A 26,871-nucleotide genomic window follows, 5' to 3' on the forward strand; every position below is an offset into this window, starting at 1 on the left:
TTTTTTTTTTCACTTTGACTATATCAGCCTACTGCCTTCTGACCTCCAAAGTTTCTGGTGAGCGGTCTGCTGATAATCTTGTTAGGGATCGCTTATATGTGTGAGTCCTTTCTCTCTTGATGCTTTCAACCTTCTTTAAAATGTTTGAAAGTGTTTCAGTCCACATCTTTGAGTTCATGTCCTTGGAGTTCAGGAAGCTTCTTATGTGTTTATATTCATGTCTGTCTCTTTATTTGTATTTCCTTTTTGTTCATATACCTTTTTTTAACTTTCTCCATATTTTCTTTCTAGTTCTCAAGCAACTTTAAGATAGTTGTTTTAAAGTATGTTTAAAAGTCTTTGTCTAGTTTATCTGCTATCAGGTCTTTTTAAGGGATATTTTCTGTTATTTTTTTTTTTATTTGAATGATCTTACTTCCCTGTTTCTTTCTATACCTTGTGATTTTTTTGTTAAAACTTGACTCTAATATTGTGGTAACCCTGGAAAGCAAATGTTCCCTTTCCCAGAGTTTGCTGGATTTGAAGGGTTCATTTTGTTTGTTTATTGTTGTTGATGTTGTTGTTGTAGATTGTATCTGTTCTGGGAATCAGCCCGAGGTATAAACATAAGGTCTTCTCAGGTCCTTTCTAAGCCCATGCCTTTCCCTGGGCTTGCAAAGTCACTTCCGAATTTCTTTGTATATGCAGGTTTTTTGTTTTTGTTTTTTGCTGTTTTTTTTTGTTTGTTTGTTTTTTTATGGAATCTTACTCTGTTGCTCTGCTGGAGTACAGTGGCATGATCTCAGATCACTATACAGTTTTTTTTTAATGACCTAATCTTTAACATCAGGCCCCAAAAGGAGAAAAGGGGAAAATCAAAGGTGAAAAAATTAATAGGGTGCTGGCCCTTTAAATCTCCTGGCAATCAATCCAGCCAGAAGAGAGAAGCTCCCCAATAAGGGGAGGTGCAACAACAATGGTGGTGATTTTGTTTGCATCTCTTTGATCAGAACCAGCATCGGTGATCAGAGCACAGATTCTTTATACTTGGAGAACAGAGTCCTTTTTTCCTGTCCTGGCTCCTGCAAAGGGTGAGCTGCTCCAGGAACACTTGCACAGCTGCCTGCTACAGGGCTCAAGGGTGAAGGATAGAATACCTGCTACTGTGCTAAGAACTATAATTGACCAAAATTAACCACAATTACCTCCCAAGCCTTCCCCTAGAAGTTGCAATCTTTCAATATACTCCAGAATTTCAAAACAGTTACATCATACAGATTCTGCCACTATAATAGTTATCTACATGGGGAAACAAATTCCTGGTGCTTCCTACTCGGCCATGTTCCCAGAATCCCATCATTGGTCTCTTTTTACAGATTAAAAAATAATAACAATGAGACATCGGGAGTTTGGGTACCTTGCTCACAATCTCTGAACCCCGAGTTGAACCCAGGCCTCTTGACTTTGAATTTAGGAACTTCTCATCTATATAATACAACCTCCGATTTACCTTCGAAGTCATGAGATCTACCTTCAAAGTCGTGATTTTGATTTAACTTTTGTTGTTAAATCAAAATCATGTTTTTCCTATCCAGGCCAACCCCAGCATGTCTAACATGTCCCTCATGCAAACCTGACCCCCATCCAGTTCACAACAAAGCCAATATGTGGGCAACATCCCCTCCCAGCCATAGGCTGAAGATCTACACTGTACCCACTGACTCCCATCAAGTATCAGGTGACATATTAGGTGAGGTCATCACACACAGGGTGATATTTTTCTTCAGAAGAAAATGCTCCCGATTCAGTGTTGATTTTCTGCATTAATTCTAATAGCTATACATTACTTAGGTCCTAAATTTTTAAATATATTTCCCAGAAAAAAAAGCATTTAGAAGGTCAACTTAAGGTAACTTAAGCCAGAGGAGAAGGTTAACAAAATAGATGAAACAACACACCATCTAGCCTTTTCTAGGTGTGTGAGAACAACACCTGCTCAACCCAGAAGGAAAAAAACCAATCCACTTAAAGAATACTTGATTCTAAATATAGTTTAATGTTTCTAAATTATGACTATTTTTTCATCCAATAAGAGAATGACTTTAGTAGCCCTCTGACACCATCTAGTTGGCCTGCTTCATGAATAAATTTAGATGAAGCTTTTCTTCACATAGCTCAAAACATTTTGCAAAGAGTACTTTGGAGAAGGTAAATCATGACACTCGATCTAAAAAAGGAGTGTGAATTTATTTCTATAATTCCTCATTCACAGTCATCCAGATATTCATTCATTCAGCAGACATTCATTGATGCATTCTCTTGAGTAGGTATTTGTGTGAACAAGACAAAAATGAGGGCCCTGCCCTTAAGAGAAAGCTGGTTTGGCTCAAGTTTGGTTCAGTAAGGCAGCACACCTGAGAGGGCTCAAAGACCAAATAAGAACCTAAAATTTCTGTCTTAGTCAGTGGTACCTACCACATGATAAATGCTTTTTCATTTTCATTACCCTTAACTTCTTAATGCCTTTTTGGCACTGGGCAGGAGAAGCCTTCCAAGCAGAAGTGGATTCTCTGTGAAGTTAAGACACGTAAGCTTCAGGATATCTTTCACGTGGCCCTTTCCAAGATCCCAAGAAGGGCCCTAGCAATGTGTTCTGATGAGCACATAAAGTTTGCATAGGTAAGATATTTTGTATTATTTTTCTTAAAGAATGCCTCAAAATGTATAAACTTCAGGTCCCACAAAACCTGAGGCAGACCTGCCTCCAAATCTGGAGGCACCTGGAGGGGAGGGTTTAAGAAAGATTCAGCTACTTCTGACTCATCTCCTGGTAGTGAGAATGGCCTTTAGTGAGCATTGAAGCAAGGACTTGAAGCTGTGTAGATGGCTCCAGTTCAGTAATGTTTTTGAGCAAAGCTCACATTATTCATGGATGACCCCACTGCCCCCCTCCACCCCCACCTCTACCCATTACCTCTAGAGTCAATAAAACTGAAGTGACTGTCAGGGTCACTTGACAGTCACTTCATTTAGTTGAATGTCCACACTGAATTTCTCACCTAGCATGAATCCCACCTGACTTATTTTCTGTAGACTAATCATCTACACACATGACGCCTTGGAACATGAAAATGCCACATGGGTATTAAGGTCAGGAATCTGTCTCCTCTGTCTAGAGAAGTTTTTAATAATGCAAATTCTGATCTTGGTATCTCCAAGAGTCGATTGGGGGAGCGAACCCTGAGACATTTTTAAGACCTTGTTTAAATTCAAGGCCAGGAGGTCATAACTGCTCTGGTATATCGTGTGACACCCAGCACAAAGCGCTTAAGAGGAATGCTAAGCTCCCCTGAAACTGTTCTTGTTGCTCTTGAGCACAGCCCTAGTTAATGCCATGAGTGAACAGCCCCGCCTCGGCTCTCAGTTCCCTTGAAACCAAAGAGGCAGCGCTCTGTTGTTTAAATTAAAGGAGGAGATGTGCTTTGCACAAATTAGCTTCCCTATTGATGTGGTGCATATTACAAAGATCAGGTCACTTGTTTTCATTCAAATCTATGTGCTGCCATTTTTATTTAATTTAAAACTAAATAAGAGCCAGGAGTTGCTGGAAGGAGGGGAAATGCCAAGCCCGACTGAGCCCTGGCAGCCTTCCCAAAAGCACTGTGACTTGGATCCTGTGAACCTCTGGGCTGGAGTCACAGTGCAGAGCTGCTGAGCTTCTCTAACCAGGAGAGAGTTTAGGAAAGCACCTGGGGAGGTTTAGGAGCCAGATGATACGTCAGAGAACACTGCTTCTCAAATTCATTGACTTCTGCTGCACTTTCTAGAAGATACTGAAATCCCAATATGTCCTATCACAAAAACTACAAAAAGTTTTAACCAGTAAAATGTGACCACAGTACATGGATTTATACAAAACATCCTCCATGAGCTCACATAGCCATAAAACAACAGCACCAACCAGTGCCAGGCTTTGCTACTAATGTCCTGACTCATTTTGTCGTGCACTAGCACTCGTTCACATTCGAACAGCTGCTGACATCAAAGGATAGGCATGGAAGACAAACTAAATGAGGAAAACTTTTTTATTAACATGTGTTTTTCCCCCTATCAATTGTGAAAAGGCTGCCATTGTCACTCAAGGTTTGTGGAGCACTGTTCTGCAGCTCATGGAACACCAGTGTTCTATGGAAACGCAGTTAAGAGCCGCTGCCAAGGTGTGGACCACCTTTCCCAGTGTCTTTTGAGTAAGCCACTGATCAATCCATGATGAGAATCCAGTGTGAGACTTTGAGCCCAAAGTGGCCTTATCCAGGTGACGTCAATGACAGCCAGAAAGGAAACATAAATGGAATTCATGAAAGTGAAGAACCAAGGTCACTCTTTCAGCAGTGCCTAGAAATAAGAATCTATGTCTATGACTGTGCAAGTTAATGGAACTCCATTAAGCTACCAGGACTGTCCCACAATAATTACCAGTCCCCATGTAAAGGGGACACTTCCATGCTATCTTGATCCTGGATATCCAAAAGTTTATCCCCGTGGAAGGTTATTCAAAGCACTGAATCCAAATCTGCATTCTAACAAGATCCCCAGGTCGTTCATGTGCTTATGGAAATTTGAGAAGCATGTTTCAGAATGTAATCACAGTTCATGGTTTTTTTTCTGGACCTCTCTCTTCAATACATTTTTCCCACCTCATTCTGTTTGGCTTTAGACCCTCCTAGATGCCAGCCTTGCCTCTTGTTCAGCATCTGCCATCTGATCAGCACGATGCTGCTTATCTAGTTACTGAATTTCTTGCAGTTCCTTCAGCATGCTAAGGTCTTTCTCCCCGTTCACGCAGGCTGTCCTTCTGCCTGGAACCCTTTCCACATCCACCCACACTCACTTTCTTACTCACTTGATTTGCTTTACTCTTTTTTTTTTAATTGAGACAGAGTCTTGCTCTGTTGCAGAGGCTGGAGTGCAGTGGTGCGATCTCGGCTCACTACAATCTCTGCCTCCTGGATTCAAGTGATTCTCCTGCCTCGGCCTCCCAAGTAACTGGACTACAAGCATTCCCAGCTAATTCTTTTTTCTTTTTTTATATATTTAGTACAGACAGGGTTTCACCGTGTTAGCCAGGATGGTCTTGAACTCCTGACCTTGTGATCTGCCTGCCTCAGCCTCCCAAAGTGCTGGGATTACAAGCATGAGCCACTGCACTCGGCCTTGTTATATTCCTTGGCTCAATCTCAGTTTAGACATCTCTTCTGATAAGAAGCCCTTGTAACTTCTCTGGTCTGGGTTGTGTCACTCTCATCTGTTTCCATAGCACCCAATACCTTTCCTCCCCTAGTAGTCATCACTCTGTACCATGATTTTTGGTTTGCCTGCCTGTATTCATTCTAGAATAGAAGCTTAGTGAAGACAAAATGCCTATCTCTATACCTCAGCACCCAGCATGCTACCTGGAGGTGAGTAGCCTTCTATAGCTATTTGGTATATAAATAGGTGAATGAGTGATATACCCAACTAAAACTGTACATTTCAGTCAGTGAAGAATCAGATTAAACTTACCTTCAGCTAGGAAAAAAGATTTCTTTAGATGTATAGACAAGAGTTAGCTGAGAGTCTGGGCCCCTCTAAAAACTGGACTTTTCTTCCTTCCCTGCTTTGATTTAGCCCATTTGACACTATCACACTGTCAGGAATTCTTTGTCCAAGCCTACCTCTTTGCAGCCCCTATACCTAGAGTCCAACGTTCTCTTACCTTCCCATGCTACATCTCCTTCCTACACTAGGCATATTTGTGTCATTAATTATGTCACTGCCTCTTCTTTACCAGTACAAGGCCACTAACAAGCTAATAGGGCAGAGGGTCAAAACTTTCTCCAAGAAAAGAAACTTCCACCAAGCCCCCAACTCTCCCAGGTGAGCCCCGGTGCAGTTTGGAGCAAGCATTAGTGACCAAAGCAATGGGAGTAGGTTTTCCGAGGTCTCCAAACAGGACAGGGTTAACTAGCTTATGCAGGAAATGAGCCACGAATAATGATTTAACAACTGTGTCAAGCAATCACAAGGAAAGTCATCTTGGATAATGAATAACCACAAGCAGCACTGTTGTGATGGAGCAGACAAGTACAGTAGACCCATATGAATTGCAGATCCCATTAAGTCCTCACAGTTTCCATTGCTAAGAAAAGGTTACGTGATTAAGATGAATTCAGAATATCTGAGAAACAGCTTAGAACTGTGGCCTGCCCCATAGACTTGTTTTCTCCTATTATTAAGTCCAAGCATTATCATTCTACACTTAGCTCCAAAATAAATTTACAATAAAAATTACTTGCTCTTGCATTATTAAATAGCCACTTAGGTTTTGCTATGTTTTAGATTGGAACTACTAACAATATTTTTTAGATAGGAACTACTGTTTTGATGAAGTACAATGAACTCAGGCTTTGAAGCTGGCTTAGCCACCTGGAACTGTGTGATTAATCCTGTCCAAACCTCAGAGCCCTAGGCTGTAAAATGGGGATGCTAACAATTACCTTTGATGGTCAGTGTTGAAAACCAAAGTTTTCACTATATTTAACTTAAACTATATTTAAAATATGCCCGGCACAGGGACTGCCACCTAGAAGACATTCAAAATGGAAGTTTATTTTACTTTCTTTTTTTTTTTTTTGAGATGGAGGCTCGCTTTGTTGCCCAGGCTGGAGTGAAGTGGTGTGATCTCAACTACTGCAACCTCCACCTTCTGGGTTCAAGTGATTCTCCTGCCTCATCCTCCCGAGTAGCTGGGACTACAGGCATTCACCACCACACACAGCTAATTTTTGTATTTTTAGTAGAGATGGCATTTTACCATCTTGGCCAGGCTGGTCTCAAACTCCTGACCTTGTGATCTGTCTGTCTCAGTCTCCCAAAGTACTGGGATTACAGGTGTGAGCCACCACACCCAGCCTCTTTTACTTTCTTTAACCACCAGAGATGACAGTTTGACTGTCAAATAGCTGCTGAGGACGGTCGAGGTAATAGCTAAGGGCTAGTGACATCCCTGTAGAAGACAAAGGCCCAGGGCTCCTGCTCTCCTCCATCCATTTAAGGACAGTTATTGTTATTTTTCTTTTAGTTCAGCAGTGGCTTACTCCTGACATTAATACATGAAACAAAACAGGTAATGAGCCTGGCGTGGTGGCTCATGCCCATAATCCCAGCACTTCAGGAGGCTGAGGCAGGTGGATCGCTTGAGGCCGGGAGTTTGAGACCAGCCTGGGCAACATAACAATACCTCATCTCTACAAAAAAAAATTTTTTTAATTAGGCAGGGGAGGTGGTGCTCACCTATAGTCCCAGCTACTGAGGATGCTGAGGTAGGAAGACCACTTGAGCCCAGGAGCAAGAGGCTGCAGTGAACTGTAATCATACCACCACACTCCAGCCTGGGCAAGAGTGGCACCCTGTCTCTAAAAAATAAAAAAAAATGTTGTGACTCAAAATACTAGTTGCTATAAGGAAAATATATTGAGCCCCCCATCCCTGACAGGTTGACACATATAAATTGTCGCAATCTACTTAGACATTTATTGAGTGTGAGACAGTAGCAAGATCTTGTGGATGATCAGACCATCCAATGTATTCAGGTGGTGCAGCCAACAGGAACATGCCAGCCCCTGACAGAACTGAATAATAAAAGAAGACTCCAGAATGTGTGTCACCTTTCCCTGTGTTCAGGAGCCTTCTTATACAGATTTAAATTTTTAGGATATTTGAAGTGCCACAATCATCACAAATATCTGATAGTTTTAACCAAATTAACTTGTCCACAGAGGCAAACAAGTGGACTGGGTTATTCTCCCTGTATACTGCCTGAATTTACTTATTAATTGCTTGCTTGTGTTGGCATTGGGTAGACAAAACCTTAGAAAACTATTAACACAAGAAAACCATGTTCGAAAAATTAGTCTATCTGTGCCAGGCACAAATCCCTCTAACTCTGCCCTCAGGTTTTGTGGACAGAGTTCAAAAGAAGTCAGTAAGATTGACTCAAATAAATTATATGTGCAAATGAGCAAGAAGCAGTTACATTTAAAAATCCCTTGTGCTAAGTATCCATCCATGAGGTCATTAAGGAACTTAAGAATTTTCAGCATTAGTTCTGATATATCGGAGAGGTTCAAATGCTGCTTCATCAGCCAAGTCCTTGCAGACTGACCAAGTCTCTGTGAGAGGGTCCCAGCCCCGCCTCCCAGCCTCCTGCTAACTCTTCTGGGAAGGCTTCTCCAGAAGCACCTTCGAGGACTGGGGGTTCCACGTGAGGGAAAGAGGAAGCCCCAGGGCAAGTGTGTGCCCTGCCTGTTATTCACAGGCTTTCCCTCCTTTTTCAGGAGCCTGGTCACCCTCGCTACCTTTCCTACCGTAGCTCAAACATTTCACTACAGTTTCCTGAAGCTCTTTTGAATTCCACAAGTCAACGTGAAAACGTGTGTTAACAGGTATTTAAAATGCAGTCCTCCCAGGCCGGATTGTGAGCTATCCTTCCTCAAAAGATTTCTTCCCATTGCCTTCTTCCTGGCACAAAGCTCATGCTGGATGCCCGAAAAGATGGAAGTTTCCACTGGAGAGTCAGAAACATATCACTTTAGATTAGGGTGGCTTAGGGAGAACTCGGAGCCAAATGAAGGCGCCAAGTGCCAGTGATGCCAGAGAAAGGGGCAGAGCTAGAGCAAGAGAAAGGCACAGAAAGTTAGGGAGTGGACAAGAGGCTGAACACTAGCTTTGAAACATTGCCTAGGATTGATCTTTTGCCTAGGGAAGCAGAAGGAAATTTTCTTTATCTGTCCTTAGAACTCACACTCTTACTAAAACTATGATTTTTGAGCTTTGTCAAAGGTTAGCCAACAGGGATAACCTGGAGTAGGTATTCTCCCAGCACCTATTCCCTCAGCTGTTAAAAAGTATTCTGTGATTCTACAGAGACACATAGCATAGGTAGACGTGGAACCATAGGATAATGTAAACTTCTGTGACACACAGACCCCCAAAATTCAACTGTTTAATCACAGTAGCCATTGCTTTCTAGCTCATGTCACAGGCCAGGGTTGATGTTAACATGGAACTGGGTGGGGTTGAGGGGTGCCTCTCCTCCAGAGGGTGATTCAGATACAACAAGGCTGCTTCCATCTTATGCCTTCACAACTCCCTAAGGCAAAGATTCTAGAAGTGTGGGCCATGGAGCTGCAGTCTTGGAAACACCTGGCAGCTTGTCAGAAATGCAGCTTCTCAGACCTACCATGAACCTCCTGAGTCAGACACTCTCAGAAAAGAGCCCTCAATCTGGGGTTGAACAAGCCCTCCAGGTGATTCTGATAGAGCTAACATTTGGGAACCACTTGATGATGTACATGTAGCTGGTGGAAGGAGAAACAATGCCAAGGATAGGAAGCTGCTGCTTAAAAGCCTGGGACCAGAAGTAACACACATCATTTCTGCTCTCATTTTACTGGTAAGAACCAGTCACCAGTAAGACTGGCTGTACTGAGGTACGGCTGTGGTTGTGTGCCTAGCTGCAAGAGCTGCTAAAAATATAGTTTATGCAGTTATAACAGCATATCATGGACCATATAAGAACAGACTTTGGTGGATAGATAGCCAAATTTGCCAAAATAGCCCTCTGCAGGCGGAACATGGTCATCATTGACAATGTCATATGGGAAAAAGCAATTCCAGATCCAAGTTGGAAATCTATGCTAGGTTTCCTCAACCCCAGCAACAATTGACATTTGGAACTGATAATTCTTTGCTGTGGAGACTATCCTGTATATTGCAGAATGTTTAACAGGATTCCTGGCTTCTACCAACTATATAACAGTAGCACCTTCACCTCCCCACTCCTCTCTCCCACTTTGTGGACAATGAGAAATATCTCCATATATTCCGTAGGGGTCAAAATCACTCCAGTTAATAAACCACTCATCTAAACAGAAAAGTTATAAATTGACCTTTGCAACACAAGCTGCTCACAAGTTAGGTACTACTTACAGAATGTTGACTTCCTTTTTGATCTATGTTAGCTTTTCTCTTGAAACTCTCTGGTGAAGATTTCAGCTAGTAATGAGGATTATCCTGATTATTCCACAGTTTGCTATCACATCCACCTCACCCACGTAAAAATAAACTTCCAAAGCCAGAGGCATCTATGCTTGTTGACTTCAGAGTTGTGACAGAGCTAATCCCATTTGCAATTACCCTTTCTGGCTGCCCAGGGCTTCCAAAAACAAACTTCACTTTACATAAAAATACACAGAAGTTAGGTCACATTTCTTCTCAGTAGCCTTAAGTTTAAATGATTCAAGTTCAGGAAGAGAGACTAGAGAAAGCTCTGCTTGTCTAACACAGACTTAGTTTCCAGAAAAACTCAATTTATTTTTGAATGCAGACGGTTTTCCCACTGAAAACAATCTGTTGGCTTCACTTCCATGTGATAAAATGATGTTGAACTGAAAATGGAAACACATAGCAAGATTGCATTATCCTGGCACATTTTGAAATCAGACTGGCATTTTTGCTGAAAGTAGGTACCCTTTGCAAGGTCACAGGATTTCAGTAAGGGTAAAAATTAAATGTAATTCAATTCTAGACCCACACCAGGGTTTGATTTACCAGATTAATAAAAAGACTGTCTTAAATCTTTTAAATCAACCTCTTCAAAGTATTTGAAGTGAAAGGGAAAAAAAGGGGGATTGCAATGGATTATATCCCAAATGGAAAGACAAGCAGCAACATAATGCATCTAAGGGACTTTTCTTTGAAAGGATAGATCAGTTTATCTGGGACCGTTCTGCATCCCTGTCCATCTACTGCTCATTTTCTTTTGGGTTCCAATTGTGCTTTTAAACACAAAAATGACCTCCTGTTATCCATTCTCTTATGCATTCATCTAATGCTTGCAGAGCACCTACCCTGTGAGAGGTGCCGTCTAGCTCTGGAAATGCCACAGCAGAGGCAGCAAACCAGAGGTCTGCTCTCACCAGGCATACTTTCCAGCATAGGGAGATAGATCTTAAAGACCAGAATATAAACAAGATCATTTCTGGTGGTGATAAGTGCAGTGAAAAACAAACAAAACAAACCTGGGCGGAGGTGAGAGTACTTGGATCCAATGGTCAAGGCAGCCTTTCTGAGGATTGAGATGATGGTCACAGCCACGGGATGGCTCGGGGAAGTGCTGCGGGTGGGAGAACCTGCATGTGCAAAGGCCTCAAGGCAAGAACAGGCCTGGTTCAAAATAAACTTCATCTTCCTACATTTTCCAATTTCCTTCATATCTTCCCACTCTAACCTTTGCCCTGAACTCCAGACTCATATCTAATCACTCACTCAGCCTCTCTGCTTGGAAGACTACTAAGCAGCTCAGATGTAAAATGGCTAAAACACAACCCTTGATCGCCCTTATACACCCAAACATGCGCTTCCCATAGACCTCCCCCAGTCTTCCAGTGCTGGGTTCTCTCCTCATACCAGTCATCTGGCCCGTCAGCGAACATCAGCCTTTGACGTACATTCAGCATCAGGCTATCATCAGTCACCTGATCTGCATTCACTTCTTGCCTGGACCAGCAAGGCAGCCTCCTCACTGGCCTCCTATTACCAGCCTCTTTTCCTATCAGAGTCAAAGGTTTTAAGCATAGAACAGATCCTATCACTATCTTGAATTCAAACTTTCCTAAAGTTTTCTATCTCAAAATAAAATTCAAAACCCTTGCTATTCAAAAGCCCAGTGTGATTTGACTGTGTCACCTCTCTGGCATTATCTCCTTCCACTGCCTCCCAGCTCCACCCTGTTTTTCCTTCTCGCAACCCACCAGCCTCCCTGCCGAGGCTTAAGCACCCCAGGCATGGCCTGCCTCAGGACTTCGCACGTGCTATTCCCAAAGCCTAGAACGCTTTTCCTCCGGATACCCAGATGGCTTCTCCCTCCATTAGGTTCTCTGCTCAAATGTCACCTAAGGCTTTCCTAATCATGCTAACATCCCCCCCACACATATAAATTCTCTCTATCCCCTTACCCTACTTTGGTTTTGTTCATACCACCTTATATAATTAATCTAGAAGCACCTTTAAATTAAGGACTTGTTTGCTGCTATAACCTGGAGCCTGAATGAATGAATCCATGAATGAATATATGAATATCACCATCTCATATCTACAGGGCCTGAAGCTACTGCAGTAGTTCAATTTAAAAGCATTTTCTGAGTTTCACATTCTGAGTATTATAAAAGACATAAAAACTATGTAAAGAAGATAAAACTCCAAACTTTTAAAAGATTGGGAGATGGAGAAAAAGAACAGACCACATTAAAGTACTGATTCATTTCAGACTGCAATTTAATAATACAAGTGGCATGGCCAGTATGTTTCATTAGATTTCTAAGAAAGAGAGAACAAAGTGGACTAGAGTATTCTAGGAAAACGTCATAGGCGTGGGATGAGGAAAGAAAGATGGTTCAAATGGGTGAAGTTTGGAGAAGCCCAAAGGGAAGACAGAATTCCAGCAGTGAAGCCAGGACTTGATGGGCGGGGAGATGGCACAGAGGTGGGGATAACAGTTTTTTCTGGGAGGAGAGAAACCGGTTTTGTTTATGGAGGTTCTCAATGGAGAAGAGGAAGTAAGTGGGAAAAGGAGAGAGAGGTGCTGAGGAAAAGGTATCTATGGGCTATGGGAGGCTACTGGGTTACACTTGCTGAGTTGAATCGTGACCTCAGAAAGCTAGTTTTCAGGAAGCTGTTCTGAGGGACATCAGCAGGATGGACTGGAAAAAGAAGAAAATAGAGGCTTGAGGCCAAGACCAGACAGTGGTTCAGGGCACAGGCAGGGAGTGAGTTGGGTCTTGAGCCAAGGTGGTGCAGCAGGAAATGAGAGGAGCTGGGATCTCAAGTACCTTGTCCTCTGCTGCATCAGAATCTCTAGTCAGGATGCTGGCATGAGTGACTACATATATTTTTAAGTTCCACGTGATTCTGATGTGCACTTCCAGTGAAAAAAAAACACAAGTCTAGTTGTAAACCTCACTTGGAGATGAGGTAACCTGCTAATCGTCGTGCGGCCTATGGGCAGGCCTGAGGTCAGATATCCGAACTCTTGACTCTCAAAATAAGGTTTTCAAGGATTGCAATAAATAATAAAAAGGCAGAAACTGAACTTGCAGAAATGATTCCAAAACCATTACATTAATCTGGGAGGTATCAATCACTTTTCTGTATATAACCTGACATCATTGAAGAATCAGAAAATTCATCCATTCATTGATTTGTTCAACAAATCTTTACCTACTATGTGCTTAGTATTGCGTTAGATGTCACAGATAAACAGAATTGGCCAATTGCAATGTACAGTAATGAGTGCTCTGATAGGAAAAACATGAATTGTGTTAGGAATATAACCCAGCCGAACCCAGACCCAGATGTCAGAGGAGGTTTTGTGGATAAAGCAGTGTCTCAGTTGAGCTCTGAAGATCAGTTGGAATTCAGTTAAGTTTGGGTTAGGGTTATAGGAGAAAGAACTAGAGAAAATTCAGATGAGAAAAAAAAAGATTTGGACATAGAAAATCTGCATGCAAAGACCTCTTTTGCCTCACCATTTATTTCAGGGCGTTAAATCCTGCACATCAGTTTGTGACAATGGTCACGATTTGGGCCCTCATGAGGTATAGCAATCGTTTTCCTCATCAAACTATACTTTCAAAGTATCCTCTTTTGCACCTGTAATACACCTTCTTACAGTTTACCTTTTAAAAGAGTCATGTTTGTAGGACCACGAACGCTAAAACAGAACAGCCAAACTGTCATTCTTGGACTGTCTGGGATAGAGCTTAGCACCTAGTGAGTGCTCAGGAAATGCTTTTAGTTTATTGTTTTGCACCTTAAATAAAGATGCCCTAAGAGGTACTTATATCGCTGTGATTTAAGTGTAGCTATGTCTGACCTTCACCCATTCAGAACACATTTGCAAATTTGAAATTGATTAAAAGCTTCACTTTTGCCCTTTAAAGATAAACAGGAAGCTGCACGTTTTCTGCAGCAGGAGGGCTTGCTAGAAAACTTTCCTTGGTTCAATAGTTTTCTATTGTTATGAATAGAACATCAACATAATTAACATAATCCCTTAGAGGCCAATTTTAAATGAAATCACTTTTAATTACAGGTAATTCCTTTATTCCCCAAGATGATGCTAACTTTCCAACTGGGCGTATGAAACATGTCAAAATCTCTGCAAAGTAAACCCACTTAAAATGAATTGGTATAGTCTATCAATCCTTAAAAGTAAAAAAATTATTTTGATTAGTTGGCCAAAACAAAGAGAAAAAGAAAGATAAACCCAAAGACTCAAACTCAAAGTATCATAAAACCATACAAAACAGAAGTTTTGACAAGTTCTAGATTTCTTGAGTTTTTGAGAGAAATGGTTTGTGTTTTTTGAAAATAATGTTTCGCTAAAAAGAAATCCTAAGTCAATATTCACTTTTCATTTTTAGTATTTTGCTGGTACCCAAATAATCTGTTTCAATCCTAAAATCCTCTACTACCCAAAACCATCATGTTTGGAAGATAGGATCAGTATGTCCCGAGCCTCCTCAAAGTAGGTAATCAATATATATGCATTAAATGAAGCAGTGAAGAGTTCACATTTACCTAGGCTCCAATGTGTGTTAAGTAACTTCAGAGTCATAAAGCATGAGTAGGACATAGACAATAGTCCACCTCGTCTGGAGCTCCACATTAGCTTCACTTTGTCCACCCGGCAGCCTCACCATTCTCACCATTCTCAGCCCCACGCTTCCAGTGCCACAGTGCCGACTCATGTGTGGCATGTGCTGTACGTTCCACCTGTGATCAGGGCTATGGACAGATGATCCCATCTCTAAAAACACCCTGTATCTGTGTTTTTTTAGGTAGTTAAAACATTTAGAAGGCATCCTCTTTTCAACATTTTGGGCTTTGGCCCCAATTAACAATGTTTCTCAACCTGCCACGAGATAGTAGCTATACTTTTTCATTTGTTTCTGAAATCTCTGCATTGCATCTCGTATAACATAGGGTGTTTTATATATAGATATGGATCTTTTCTGAAGTCAGCATAACACATATCTTTGAGTATATTTTTAAACCAAGAACTGCTCATGTATAGACAATTTAGATTTAAGAGCATACTTACCCTAGTTTAACAGAATAACAATACATTATTAAACATTCTTAGTAAGATTAATGATTGCTTACCTCCTTGCCTTTAATATCTAGCATGAAAGACCTTATAGTAGGTATGTTTTGCAAGTTTTAATTTTAATTCTAGTTTCTCATCTTTGTCACAAAGACACAAAGTTAAAAAAAACTACAAATATTTACATCAATGAAAACTATTAATACTTAGCAACTCATTGTCTAATACTTCTAACATTACGTTCTTTGCCATGGTGCTGCTTTCTGGACATTTCTATCACTATGAGCTTGAGGAAAGGAGAAATTGGAAAGTTCTCTTCTTTTTTTCAGAGGGGATGGAGTTTCACTCTTCTTGCCCAGGTTGGAGTACAATGGCGCGATCTCAGCTCACTTCAACCTCCACCTCCCAGGTTCAAGGGATTTTCCTGCCTCAGCCTCCCTAGTAGCTGGGACTACAGGCACCCACTATTACACCCAGCTAATTTTAGTAGAGATGGGGTTTCACCGTGTTGGCCAGGCTGGTCTCGAACTCCTGACCTCAGGCGATCCACCTGCCTCAGCCTCCCAAAGTGCTAGGATTACAGGCATGAGCCACTGTGCCTAGCCAGAAAGTTCGCTTCCTATCTCCAATCTTGTACTATGATTAAACACTCCTAGGAGCTTTACCTTGACCTATAAATTCTCTCCTCAGATATAGAGTCTATTGCAAGATTGTTTCCGTGAGTTCTCATTCCCTAATGACACCATTGTATTTCCTGGTGAGAACATTATTAAAATAGTTACCAGTACTAAGTGTTATTAATATTTTCACTTTTATCCCCAGCTGGGTGTGAATGCATGAACAACTCTGGTGGGGCTCTTTTCTTCTTGAGCACAGCCATCTCAAGTGTTCAGCATTTCTGCTATGCAAGAACTTTCTTATTAATATCTACTTCAAATGTTATCTTTCTCATCTATAGGCCATTTCATTAATATCTACTTCAGATGTTATCTTTCGTATCTATAGGCCATTTCCATGTCTACATGGAGATTTAGAATAATTTCCTTCCTCTATTACATTTTGTTCCTTGAAGGTATTTTATAATCAGAGTGCATGTTCTTCTCTCTTTCCAAGATTTCCTTGTTTCAGGCAAAATGTTATTAAGTGTCTCTAGTCGAGTCCTGTGGATCTTGTGTTATGCCACTTGTCTCTTGAATAGTCTCAGCATGGAGATGAGAAAGGAACATCATGTTCTAACTTGAGAACCTAGGAATGAAAACCAGGATGGTTATAGTTTTTCTCATCCTGCCCTGTATCTACTTTTTAAAATTCCTTAAATGTACAAATATTTAGAAATGTAGAAAACTAGATGCTATAATAAATATTATAAAAAGTGGATCATTGAAATTTTATATCTATGATTTAAACCTTTCCATAAAAATAAGTAAATCATTATCTCTCTGGCTTATACTCGCTGTCATTATAAATCTTTATGTGTCCTGTTACACAATATAACAGGGACTATAAATGTCTTGCACGTCATGTGTTACCCAAGAGAGACCTTCCATTTTATCTCCTTTCCTTTACTAGCTGTGCTTTTATTTGCTCTTCCTCCAAGTCCACATTTCTATTTTTATTAGTGTCATCACACTTTGATTTCAAGTTCTAGTATTTCATTTTTTTTTTTCTCAGATGAAGTCTCTATCTCCCAGGCTGGAGTGCAGTGGCACGCTCTTGGTTCACTGAAACCTCTGCCTCCTGGGTTCAAACTGTTCTCCTGCCTCAGCCTCTCCAGTAGCTGGGACCACAGGCATGTGTCTTCAAACCCTGCTAATTTTTGTATTTTTAGTAGAAGTGGAGTTTTACCATGTTGGCCAGGCTGGTCTTGAACTCCTCACCTCATGATCAGCCCACTTTGGCCTCCCAAAATGCTGGGATTACAGGTGTGAGCCACCACACCCGGCCCTTCATCTTTAATACCTCTTGCAAATATATTTAATATGGAGTCATAAAAATTCAATTAGCATATTGTTACAAAAGAAAAAATAAAATAAGAATCACTCTACCCAATGTTAAGGCTTATGATATAGCTACAATAATTAAGACAGTGTGCTATTGAAGGACAGACACATAGATCAATGGAACAAAGTAGAGAACTGAGAAATAGACCCACACAAATATACCCAGCTGGTTTTTAATGGAGTTCCAAAAGCAATTCAATTAAGCAATGTAATATCCATAGGTGAAAAAATGAACCTAAACTTAAACCTCTCACCTTATACAGAAATTCAGTCAAAGTGATCATGGACTTAAATGCAAAACTGTAACACTTTTAGAAAAAAATAGGGGAAGACCTTTGGGATCTAGAGCTAGGCAAAGAATTTCAGACATGACTCCAAAAGCACAATTTATAAAAAGCAAAATCAATAAATTAGACCTCATCAAAATTATAAACCTTTTTCTCTGTGAAATATTTACAAACCATACATCCAACAAAGGACTATTATGTAGGATTACTGAGAACTCTCAAAACTCGACAATAAAAAATTCAACAATCCTTTTTTTTCTTTTTTTTTTTTTGAGATGGAGTCTCACCCTGTTGCCCAGGGTGGTGTGCAATGGCACAATCTCAGCTCATTGCAGCCTCCACCTCCCAGGTTCAAGCAATTCTCCTGCCTCAGCCTCCCAAGTAGCTGGGACTATAGATGTGAGCCAGCACGCCCAGCTAATTTTTTTTTTTTTTTTTTTTAGCAGAGATGGGGTTTCACCATATTGGCCAGGCTGATCTTGAACTCCTAACCTCAGGTGATCCATCTGCCTCCACCTCCCAAAGTGCTGGGATTACAGGCATGAGGCACCACACCCAGCCAATAGTCCAATTTTTAAAAATGAGAAAAAGACATGAAAAGCCATTTCACCCAAGATGGCATATAGATAACAAATAAATACATTTAAAAATGCTCAATACCATTTTGCTGTTAGGAAAATGCAAATTAAAACCACAACAAACTACCACCACATACTTGCCAGAATGACTAAAATGAAAAATAGTGACACCACCAAATCTGCCAAGGAGGTAGAGAAATTGAATGACTTATATATTGCTGGTAGGAATGTAAAATGTTACAACCACTCTAGAAAACAATTGAGTGATTTTTTAAAAACCTAAATATGAAAATACTATACTATCTAGTGATTATATTCCTGGGCATATATCTCAGGGAAATGGAAACTTACGTTCACACAATAATCTATATGTAAATCTTAGCATCCTTACTTGTAAGAGCCAAAAACTGAAAACAACTCAGATACCCTTCAGCAGACAGGTGGTTAAACAAACTGTGGAACATCCATACTGTGGAATATTACTCAGTAATAAAAAGGAACAACTATCAGTAATTCAGCAACCTGAATGATTAACCAGCAAATTATGCTGGGTTAAAAAATAAAAGACAATTCTCAAAGAGTATATACTGCATGGTTCCATTTATATAACATTCTGGAAATGACAAAATTATCCTAACAGAGAACAGATTATTGTTCGTTAGGAATTAAGGAAGGAGTGTGTGGGAGGAAAGTAGGTGTGGTTATAAAAGGGCAATGTGAAGGGTCCTTGCGGTGATGGAAATCTGTCTCTCTCTCTCTCTCTCTCTCTCTCTCTCTCTCTCTCGCCAGGGTCTTACTCTCTCACCCAGACTGATGGCATAATCCTAACTCACTGCAGCCTTGAATTTCTGGGATCAAGTGATCCTTTCAAGTAGCTGGGACTAAAGACACATGCCACCATGGCTTGCTAATTTTTAAAAATTTTTTGTAGAGACAGGGTCTTGCTTTGTTGCCCAGGCTGGTCTCGAATGCCTGACTTGTGATTGTCCCACTTCGACTTCCCAAAGTGCTGAGATTACAAGTGTAAGCCGCTGCACCCAGCCAGGATCAATGTCAATATTCTGGTTGAGACATTGAGCTGTAGTTTTACATGATATCATTGAGGGGAAACCCAATGTAGTATACATTGTCTTTATGTATTATTTCTTACAACTCTTTATGAATCTACAGTTAACTCAAAATAAAAAGCTTAATTTAAAAAACTGTGCCAGCAAATTGTAAAGATGAATCCATTGAAATGATAAAGACACCTGCCAGATGCTTATTTTCTCCTTTGGTTTTTCCTGCAAGGTTTGCGAGGAGCGATTGCATTTGCCTTAGCTATTCGGAACACAGAATCACAGCCCAAGCAAATGATGTTTACCACCACGCTGCTCCTCGTGTTCTTCACTGTCTGGATATTTGGAGGAGGAACAACCCCCATGCTGACTTGGCTTCAGATCAGGTGAGTGGCACCATCTAGCAAAGGAAATCATTATGAGGCATGGCTGTGCTGTTCAATTTCTGGTATTGCTGACTTAGTAAATAGTATAATGGCAGGTCTCTACCCTATCTTCCCTGGCAGTCAAGTTGGGCATGAAGTGAAACAATATGACCTAGTACCAACTGCACTGACTTCCAGGAGGCTTCCAAATCCTAGAATGATATCTGTTTGTAGTCTGCCCCTAGAGTTTAAGTTATTCATCTATCAATTCTTCCATTCAACAATCTGTATTCAGTACAATGCAATATACTATGGAGCTCATAAAAATAAGACACAGATCTTGTCCTCAAGATACGATCCAGTAGGATTGATACAGAAAAAGCTATAATACCAAGGATAAAGTGTATTTATTTTGTTTTTAATTCCTCACAGCACTTACAACAGAAACAGGGACATAGGAAATGCTTAAACATACTTGCTTAGTGAGCCATATGCTTAGCCAGAAGGATGCTACAGACACAAGTTAGACACTTCCATATAGGAAAAGGGGGTAAAGGCTTCAGTCAGTGGCTCTCCAGTAAGCAGTTCTGGATGATGATTGCTGAAGAATGGGAGGAACAGAAGATTTGATAAAAATGGGTAGCTGGTGCCAATTGTGAAAATGGGTAAATCTATTTGAAAGTGTGGCTGTCTTTATTTAATGTTCTTGTTACCTGGGTCCTCATTTTCATATCCCAGAAGATAACAACAGTGCTTTAGGTAAATCTTGTTTTATTTCTCAAATCTATACATTTTGATGATCATGCAGTCACTTCCTGGTTCCTACCCATTATCTATAAGACAAATTTATACCTACTGCATTCAACATGTGAAGCTCCATCTGACTGGAAAGGGACTTCCAAGAAAATTCTTATTGTCAAGAGTTTGTTATTACAGCGCCTAGTATAGTGCCTGGCACATAGTAGGACTGAGTACATAATTCATGAAAAGTTAAATGGATATGACCACAAATGTAAACACTTTCATGAACCATTTACTGCAGGTCTCACAAGTTTAATATAAGAAAGCTTATGCTTAAACCAGGCCAACTGGCTATGCATGAAACCAAATTCAAGGAAAAAAGGACTTATGAAGTACTGTGAATATTGCTAAAAGCATAAAAAGGCTTTGACTAGAGGTGAATAGAGAGTGTTTTGAAATGCTTCCTGAATTACTTTGTAAGCACGTAAATGTGACTTGCAATTTCTTTCACAGTGGTGGTTACCTGTAGGCTCCCATGGATGAGTACACAGATTCCATTAAACTCTATAGCACTGGGTCTCCTGTGAACTGTTAGTAAGATGGTGATGTGTGTAGGTTTCTGGAAAATAAAATTCAGTAAGTAGATTGTTGGATGGAAAAATTAGGGCTTGGAACCAAGTTAGAGGATGTGGTCCTCACAAAATACAAGTACTGAATACCCTATCAGGTAAGTTAAAATATTCAGAACATAAATTAGTGATGTCAGCATTTCCTTAAAGTAATAAAATATAACTTGTTTTCTATCATTTCTTTTTTTACCTCCCCCCAAAAAGTTGTCCCCAAATCAGTAACATGTTTTATCCTAAAGTATTTACCTAGCTCTCTTACAGTGTTTTCCAAAGGCATCCGCTGACTTCAAATAGGTGTCATAACTTATGCAGCCCTTTGATATCTGGTTCAGCAGGAAGAGGGGAGAATGACAGTGGGGTTTTAAACAGATTAGGACAGTTATCCAGGTTATAGGACAAGGCCTAGAAAGAAAGGAAGACACTGATATGAGCCATGGTGTCCCAGGGAGAAGCACCTGGTAGCCCGGCCAGTGTTATCATGGCCTGCCAGGGAGGACGGCATGAGGCGGCCACATCATGGATATGCCCCAGTGGAAACTGACTCCAAATGGCCCAGTCAATTCAGTGCCAGACTTGGCCACCAGACAAGAGGGAGATGGTTAAAGGCAGGACTGTGGTGTATTTAGGGAATTGAGCCGACGGGGTTCCAGTCTAGTGAGCAAAGTGATCATCTCAGCTGGGAACTAGAGTGTAAATCTGAAGTCAGGGTGGAAACCCAGGCAGAGAGACCAGAGACCCGTTAATGAGAAAACTAAAGGGGAAAAACTGAAGTTCACAGATTTGTGGACAGCTAGGTACAGGGCAGAGTGAGTTAAGACCAGTGGCTCTCAAACTTGAATGAACATCGGAATTGCATAGAGGGCTCATTAAAACCCAGATTGCTAAACCCTAGCCCAAGTTTCTCATCCAGTAGATCTTGGTCAAGCCCTGAGAATTTGTATTTCTACCACATCCAGGAAATGCCTGTGTTGCTGGTCCCAGGGCCACACTTTGAGAACTGCTGGTTTAGACTTCCTACCCCCTAGTGGAGATGGGGCTAATATTGATACTGTCAGACATGGCTGCAGTTGCCAAGGTGCGGGCACACCTGAGCCTGCACTGTAGATTGCTTAGCACCTATACTAAAGGGAGGTGGGGCTCACTTAAAGAGGAAGAGCCGCTGTGCACGGATCAGTGGGAGGGAAATAGGACATAACAGAATAAACATTAAAGAGTAAAACTGTCATCGTGTGTACACAAATACACACTAACTTGTAGTGATACCATCGTATGCTCCACTTTCCTATCGTGGTTTATAATGTTGTCAAAGAAATTCTCAATTCCCTTATAGCTTTAAACTCACAGTCGCCCATTATTTAGACTCTACTTAGCAAGGCTTTAATTGTTTACAGAGTGATGTCTCATTAACCAACTTTCCTGTCAGACTTTTCCCCAAAAATACCGCAAAGTAGGTAAATTGGAGCTTTAATAAAATGACATAAATGAAGAAACCCAAGAGACAGGAAGACAAATGTGATACTGAATGAACCCAAACACCCTCACTTGGAACATGATTTGTTTATCTTCTTTACATGGCCTTCCCTTCTTGAGTCTCCATTTTTTCTCTGAAATTATTTGGCATGTACTTGAATTAGTTTTTCTTAATCCCCATAAAATTTGCTATTTCAGCCACAAACTACCACAGTAGGATGCAAAGAAAATGTTTTATATAAGGCACAAATGGATAGTATTAATATAAATTGCACTTTGATGGAACGGGCTTTAAAACAGTAATGATCCTATGTTTAGAGAAACAAATAATGTCTTTATATGTGAAATAAATTTTGCGTTGATTGAGTTCTGTCCTAAGCACCATTTGAATTTCTTTTCCCGAAGCTGTTGTATTTTCTTTTTAAAAATAATAATGAAATATTTGTAATGCAGCATTGGAAATAAATCAGACCTTGGCTTTTTAAAATTCTAGAGAAAAGGAAAAGAGTCCTCCAGCATTATTTTGGAAGTTTTCATGTAAACGAAAGTAGAATGGTTTTTTGATTAAAATCTGGATCTCCTCCCTTCTGTGGAGTATATTAATATTGGCGGTGAGGAAAACCCAACTGAAATCTCCAAGGACGAGGTCTGCTGTTAGTCAGGAAACAAAATAGACCAAAGGAGTCAGGCTTTGCCCTACAAAAGCCAGTAACAAGAAAATCGTCCAATGGCTGCACATGCTTTCAGATAAACGTTAACGCTCTACCTGGTAGTGTAGAGCTCCCTGGCGGTGGCGCCAGATAATAAACTTCAGGATGGTAACCCCATTCCTGGCTTAGGGTAGGGCGCCACATGAAGCTAACAAACTTTCATCAAACAGCTCATGAGAATGGAGCCCATACCACAGTGCAGACCTTTCCCAGGCTCCCCAAATGAGAATGTAGGACCCATCGCTTCACAATATCTGAACCACAGTGTAGAAGGCCTCGAATGCCAGAGTAACACAGAATTTGTCTCCCAGATGACATTCGAAAAGCACCCTTAAAGGCTAATGCCCCTTTCGGCCTTAGCCCACCTGTACCCAGGTGGGAAAAAAAAAAAAAAAGAAAAGCACCCTTAAAAAGATGACCTTTACAGCTTCCAAATTTTGACCTGTGAACACTCTAATAATAATAGCCGACTTGTATTGAGGGCTTACTCTGTGCCAGTATTAGATAATAAAGTGCACGGCGTATAACCTCCCTGTGACTCAGCTTCTAATCTATAAAATGGGGATGATGATAGTAGCCGCTTCCTAGGGTGGTTGATGGCTGCCAACGTGGCCCATGGTTACACCACTGTTGGGCTGCAGAACCAGGCTCCAACCCAGGCAGGCTAACCTTGGCCTGCACATGCAACTAGTGCATTCTTCTGGAACCCTGAATAAATGAGCTTGTTCTCAATGCCTGTAATCTACCCTGATTACCAAATCCTTTGAAGAAAGAGGTGTACTTTTTAAACCAAGACAGGCCTATTAAAAACAAACACAGGAAATCTTCATCCATCACAAGTGATTGGGCTGACTAGCTCATTCAACACAGAAATTCTTCAGTGCAGGTTTTCTTTTTGACCTGGGACAGTTACTGGTAAATCAAATCAGATTAGTCCAAAGTAGCCAAGTAGAGAAGACGGTCTTTCTCAATTACAAGAATTTAGAATTATAGGACTTACAGGAATTTGTTACCCCCAGGCTCATCTCACAACCCTGTTTAGGATCCCAAACCTTCCTGCTATCAGCCTCTTCCCCAAATCAACCAACAAATTTGTTTGCATACGTTGACTTATGTCCATTGCAGAGTGAGTAACTTTTAAACAGTGCAATGCTTCTACTTTCAATTTTTATTTTTTGAGAGTATCTTGCTTGGCCACCCAGGCTGGAGTGCAGTGGCTCAATCATAGCTCCACCCAGCCTTGATCAACCGGGCTCAAGTGATCCTCCTGCCTCAGCTCCTCAGGTAGCTAAGACTACAGGTGTGCACCGCCATGCCCAGCTAAGCTTTTAAAAATTATTTTTAGCAGAGATGAGGTCTCATTACATTGCCCAAGCTGATCTCAAACTCCTGAGCTCAAGCAATTCTCCCACCTCAGCCTTCCAAGCCTTACAGGCATGAGCCACCATGCCAGCCCACTATCAATATTTTAGTTAAATATTTAAACCCTATTTTTGGTTTATGGCAAAAAGCCATCCTCAAATGATTTATTTATCACTTGTACCCATTGGCTACAAAGTTTTAAGATAACAGCCATCAGAAATATGTATACAAAGATAAAAAGAGAACTGTCCTTACTAATGTTTTTAAGGCTTAAATGATAGCAGAGTTAAATATATCTGCTCACATACAGACTTTCTTACTGAGGTGAAGAAATGTTAATACAGTGGAGGAATATACATAATTAAGTTAGCTCAGTATTAACTGTGTTCTGCTGCTTTCCTTTCTAGCATTCAAAGTTTCGTGCAGGTTTAGCAGTTTGTTTCATTGGGATATTAATGTAGTCTGTCAATATATACACATACTCTGGAGTTAGACTGAGCAGGTCCTAACCCTGCCTCCCTCTCTGAAAGCTATAGGACTGTGAGCAATAAATTTAATCTCTTTATGCCTCAATTTTCTTAATCTGTAAAATTGGAATAATGATATCTACCACTTTAGAACATTAAAAGGATTAAGTATTCTGTGTGTACAAAATTTAGGGCACAAAGTAAGAGCTCAACAAATATTGCTGTAACAGTACCCAAAGGATATCTATGAGCCTTTCTTTTCTTACCCAAATACTGTTTTATAGTCCCCCCACGACACACATACACATATAAACTATTATTAGTTAATTCTATTTATGAAAGCATGGTATACATGGAAAATATAAATAGTCTCTGTAAAGTTTAGTCCATTTTCCATAGTAACTAGACTCACCAATTTTACAGGCAACTCCTATTTCTGCATTCAAAATTATAAATGTGTTAAAGAAAAATGCTCATAAAAAGGACTGTATTATCCAATAGCTGAAAAAGTTTCTTTCTAAAACATGCTTCTATCTCCTTCTTAACATAATAATCTTTGCTTGGGAACTTTTTAGATATTTAATTTATAACATTTCATCAAGCTGTATTGATTGTATTATGTTTTGTAGTGATTTTGTACAAATTTGTATACTTTGTATCAATTTATATTAATCGACAGACCTGAGAAATATGCTCTCTCATGAAACATGGAAAACCAGTTTACTCATTTGAATGTAGATTGATACTGCATATTCCCTACTTGCTACTGCCTTTTAAAATTATGTTCTATTTTCTTTAGGTTCTTCTACAATACATTTTATAAATGTAAATATTTATTGCTTAAATCAATCTAGCTTGACATTAACATTAGAAATACTGGATAACTGTAGTAACCTATTTTTAACCTAAAAATATTCTAGGTTTATAACAATTGTTATGAATTAGCAGTTCCTAAATTTGCTTTCAGTGCCAACTGGGTTATTTAATATGCTTTCCTTCTGCGTGCAAAATTGTCCCAGTTCCAGAGATAACTGTCTTTATCTCCACAACTTCCAGCTGTTCTCCACAAGCCATGATCTTAGTCATCTTCTCTGAAGGTGCTCTTGAGAATATTAGCATCAATACGCTTCTCTCATTTATTAGCTTTACCAAACAATGGACAGTCTGGTCTATTAAAGGAGATTTATTAGCCTGTTATCATAAAGCATTACTCAATATGATATCCTTACTTTAAGTAATAGATGTATTTGTAACTTAGGTAACAGCCAACGTCTGGAAAAAAGATGTGATTCTGAATGCAGTCTATGGAATTTGTTACTCAAGGCTGTAGAAAAGTGTTCCAGTTCTGGTCAAAATAGAGTAAGCATACTTACTCCACCCACATTCTCTCCCTCTGAATGTAGCTAAAAACACTAAACAGGATGCATGTAACAGTTATAGGAAGATTCTAAAAAGTAAATGGTGGCAGACATATTGGGGGAATAAGCCAGAATTCAGAGTACTGTTGAACTAGTGGTGAGTTTTCATTTGGTTTCCTCTCTGGAATCTCTTGGCCTAGACTCAAAGACAATTTAGAGACCAGAATTATAAAATAAGAAAGAGAGAAATAACTACAAGAGAAATTCTTTGTTTTTGGGACAAGGAAAGGAAAAGGGGACATTTGTGGGTCAGAAGAGTGGACATATGCCTTGGATTTGTTGTTGTTCTCTTCATTCTGTGTTACCCCAGTCCCAGCAATCATTAAGCGGCAGTGGTGATGATGGCAGCAACAGGTACACAGCACCTAAAATATCAACCAGAGGAACTTTCGTCCTAAGATTATGGGAGAGAATTACCATTGTATTTTTTTCCTCTGAATCCTCTCACCAATTCCCTGGAAGCAGGTACAGTATTATAGGAAAATCATAGAAAGTATGCAGCAGCAGAGTGAGAAAATTAAAACTCTGAGTTTTTAGACAGAGGACCAGGAAAAGGGGCTTTGGGAAGCTAGAAAATGTAAAGAAGATTGTAGAGAGAAAGG

At 40.2% G+C, this 26,871-nt stretch overlaps 1 protein-coding gene across 1 annotated transcript in view; it reads left to right on the forward strand.

Moving 5' to 3' along the window:
• Positions 1-26,871, forward strand: part of SLC9A9 (solute carrier family 9 member A9) — a 588,021-nt gene that overhangs the window by 366,128 nt on the left and 195,022 nt on the right. The window contains exon 12 of the mRNA XM_002759520.7: positions 19,340-19,493. Coding sequence (XP_002759566.1) covers positions 19,340-19,493 — 154 coding nt within the window. The remainder of the gene's footprint in view (positions 1-19,339; positions 19,494-26,871) is intronic.

The sequence above is a fragment of the Callithrix jacchus genome, chromosome 17, assembly GCF_049354715.1.
Source record: "Callithrix jacchus isolate 240 chromosome 17, calJac240_pri, whole genome shotgun sequence".
In the NCBI taxonomy this organism is placed as follows: domain Eukaryota; kingdom Metazoa; phylum Chordata; class Mammalia; order Primates; family Cebidae; genus Callithrix; species Callithrix jacchus.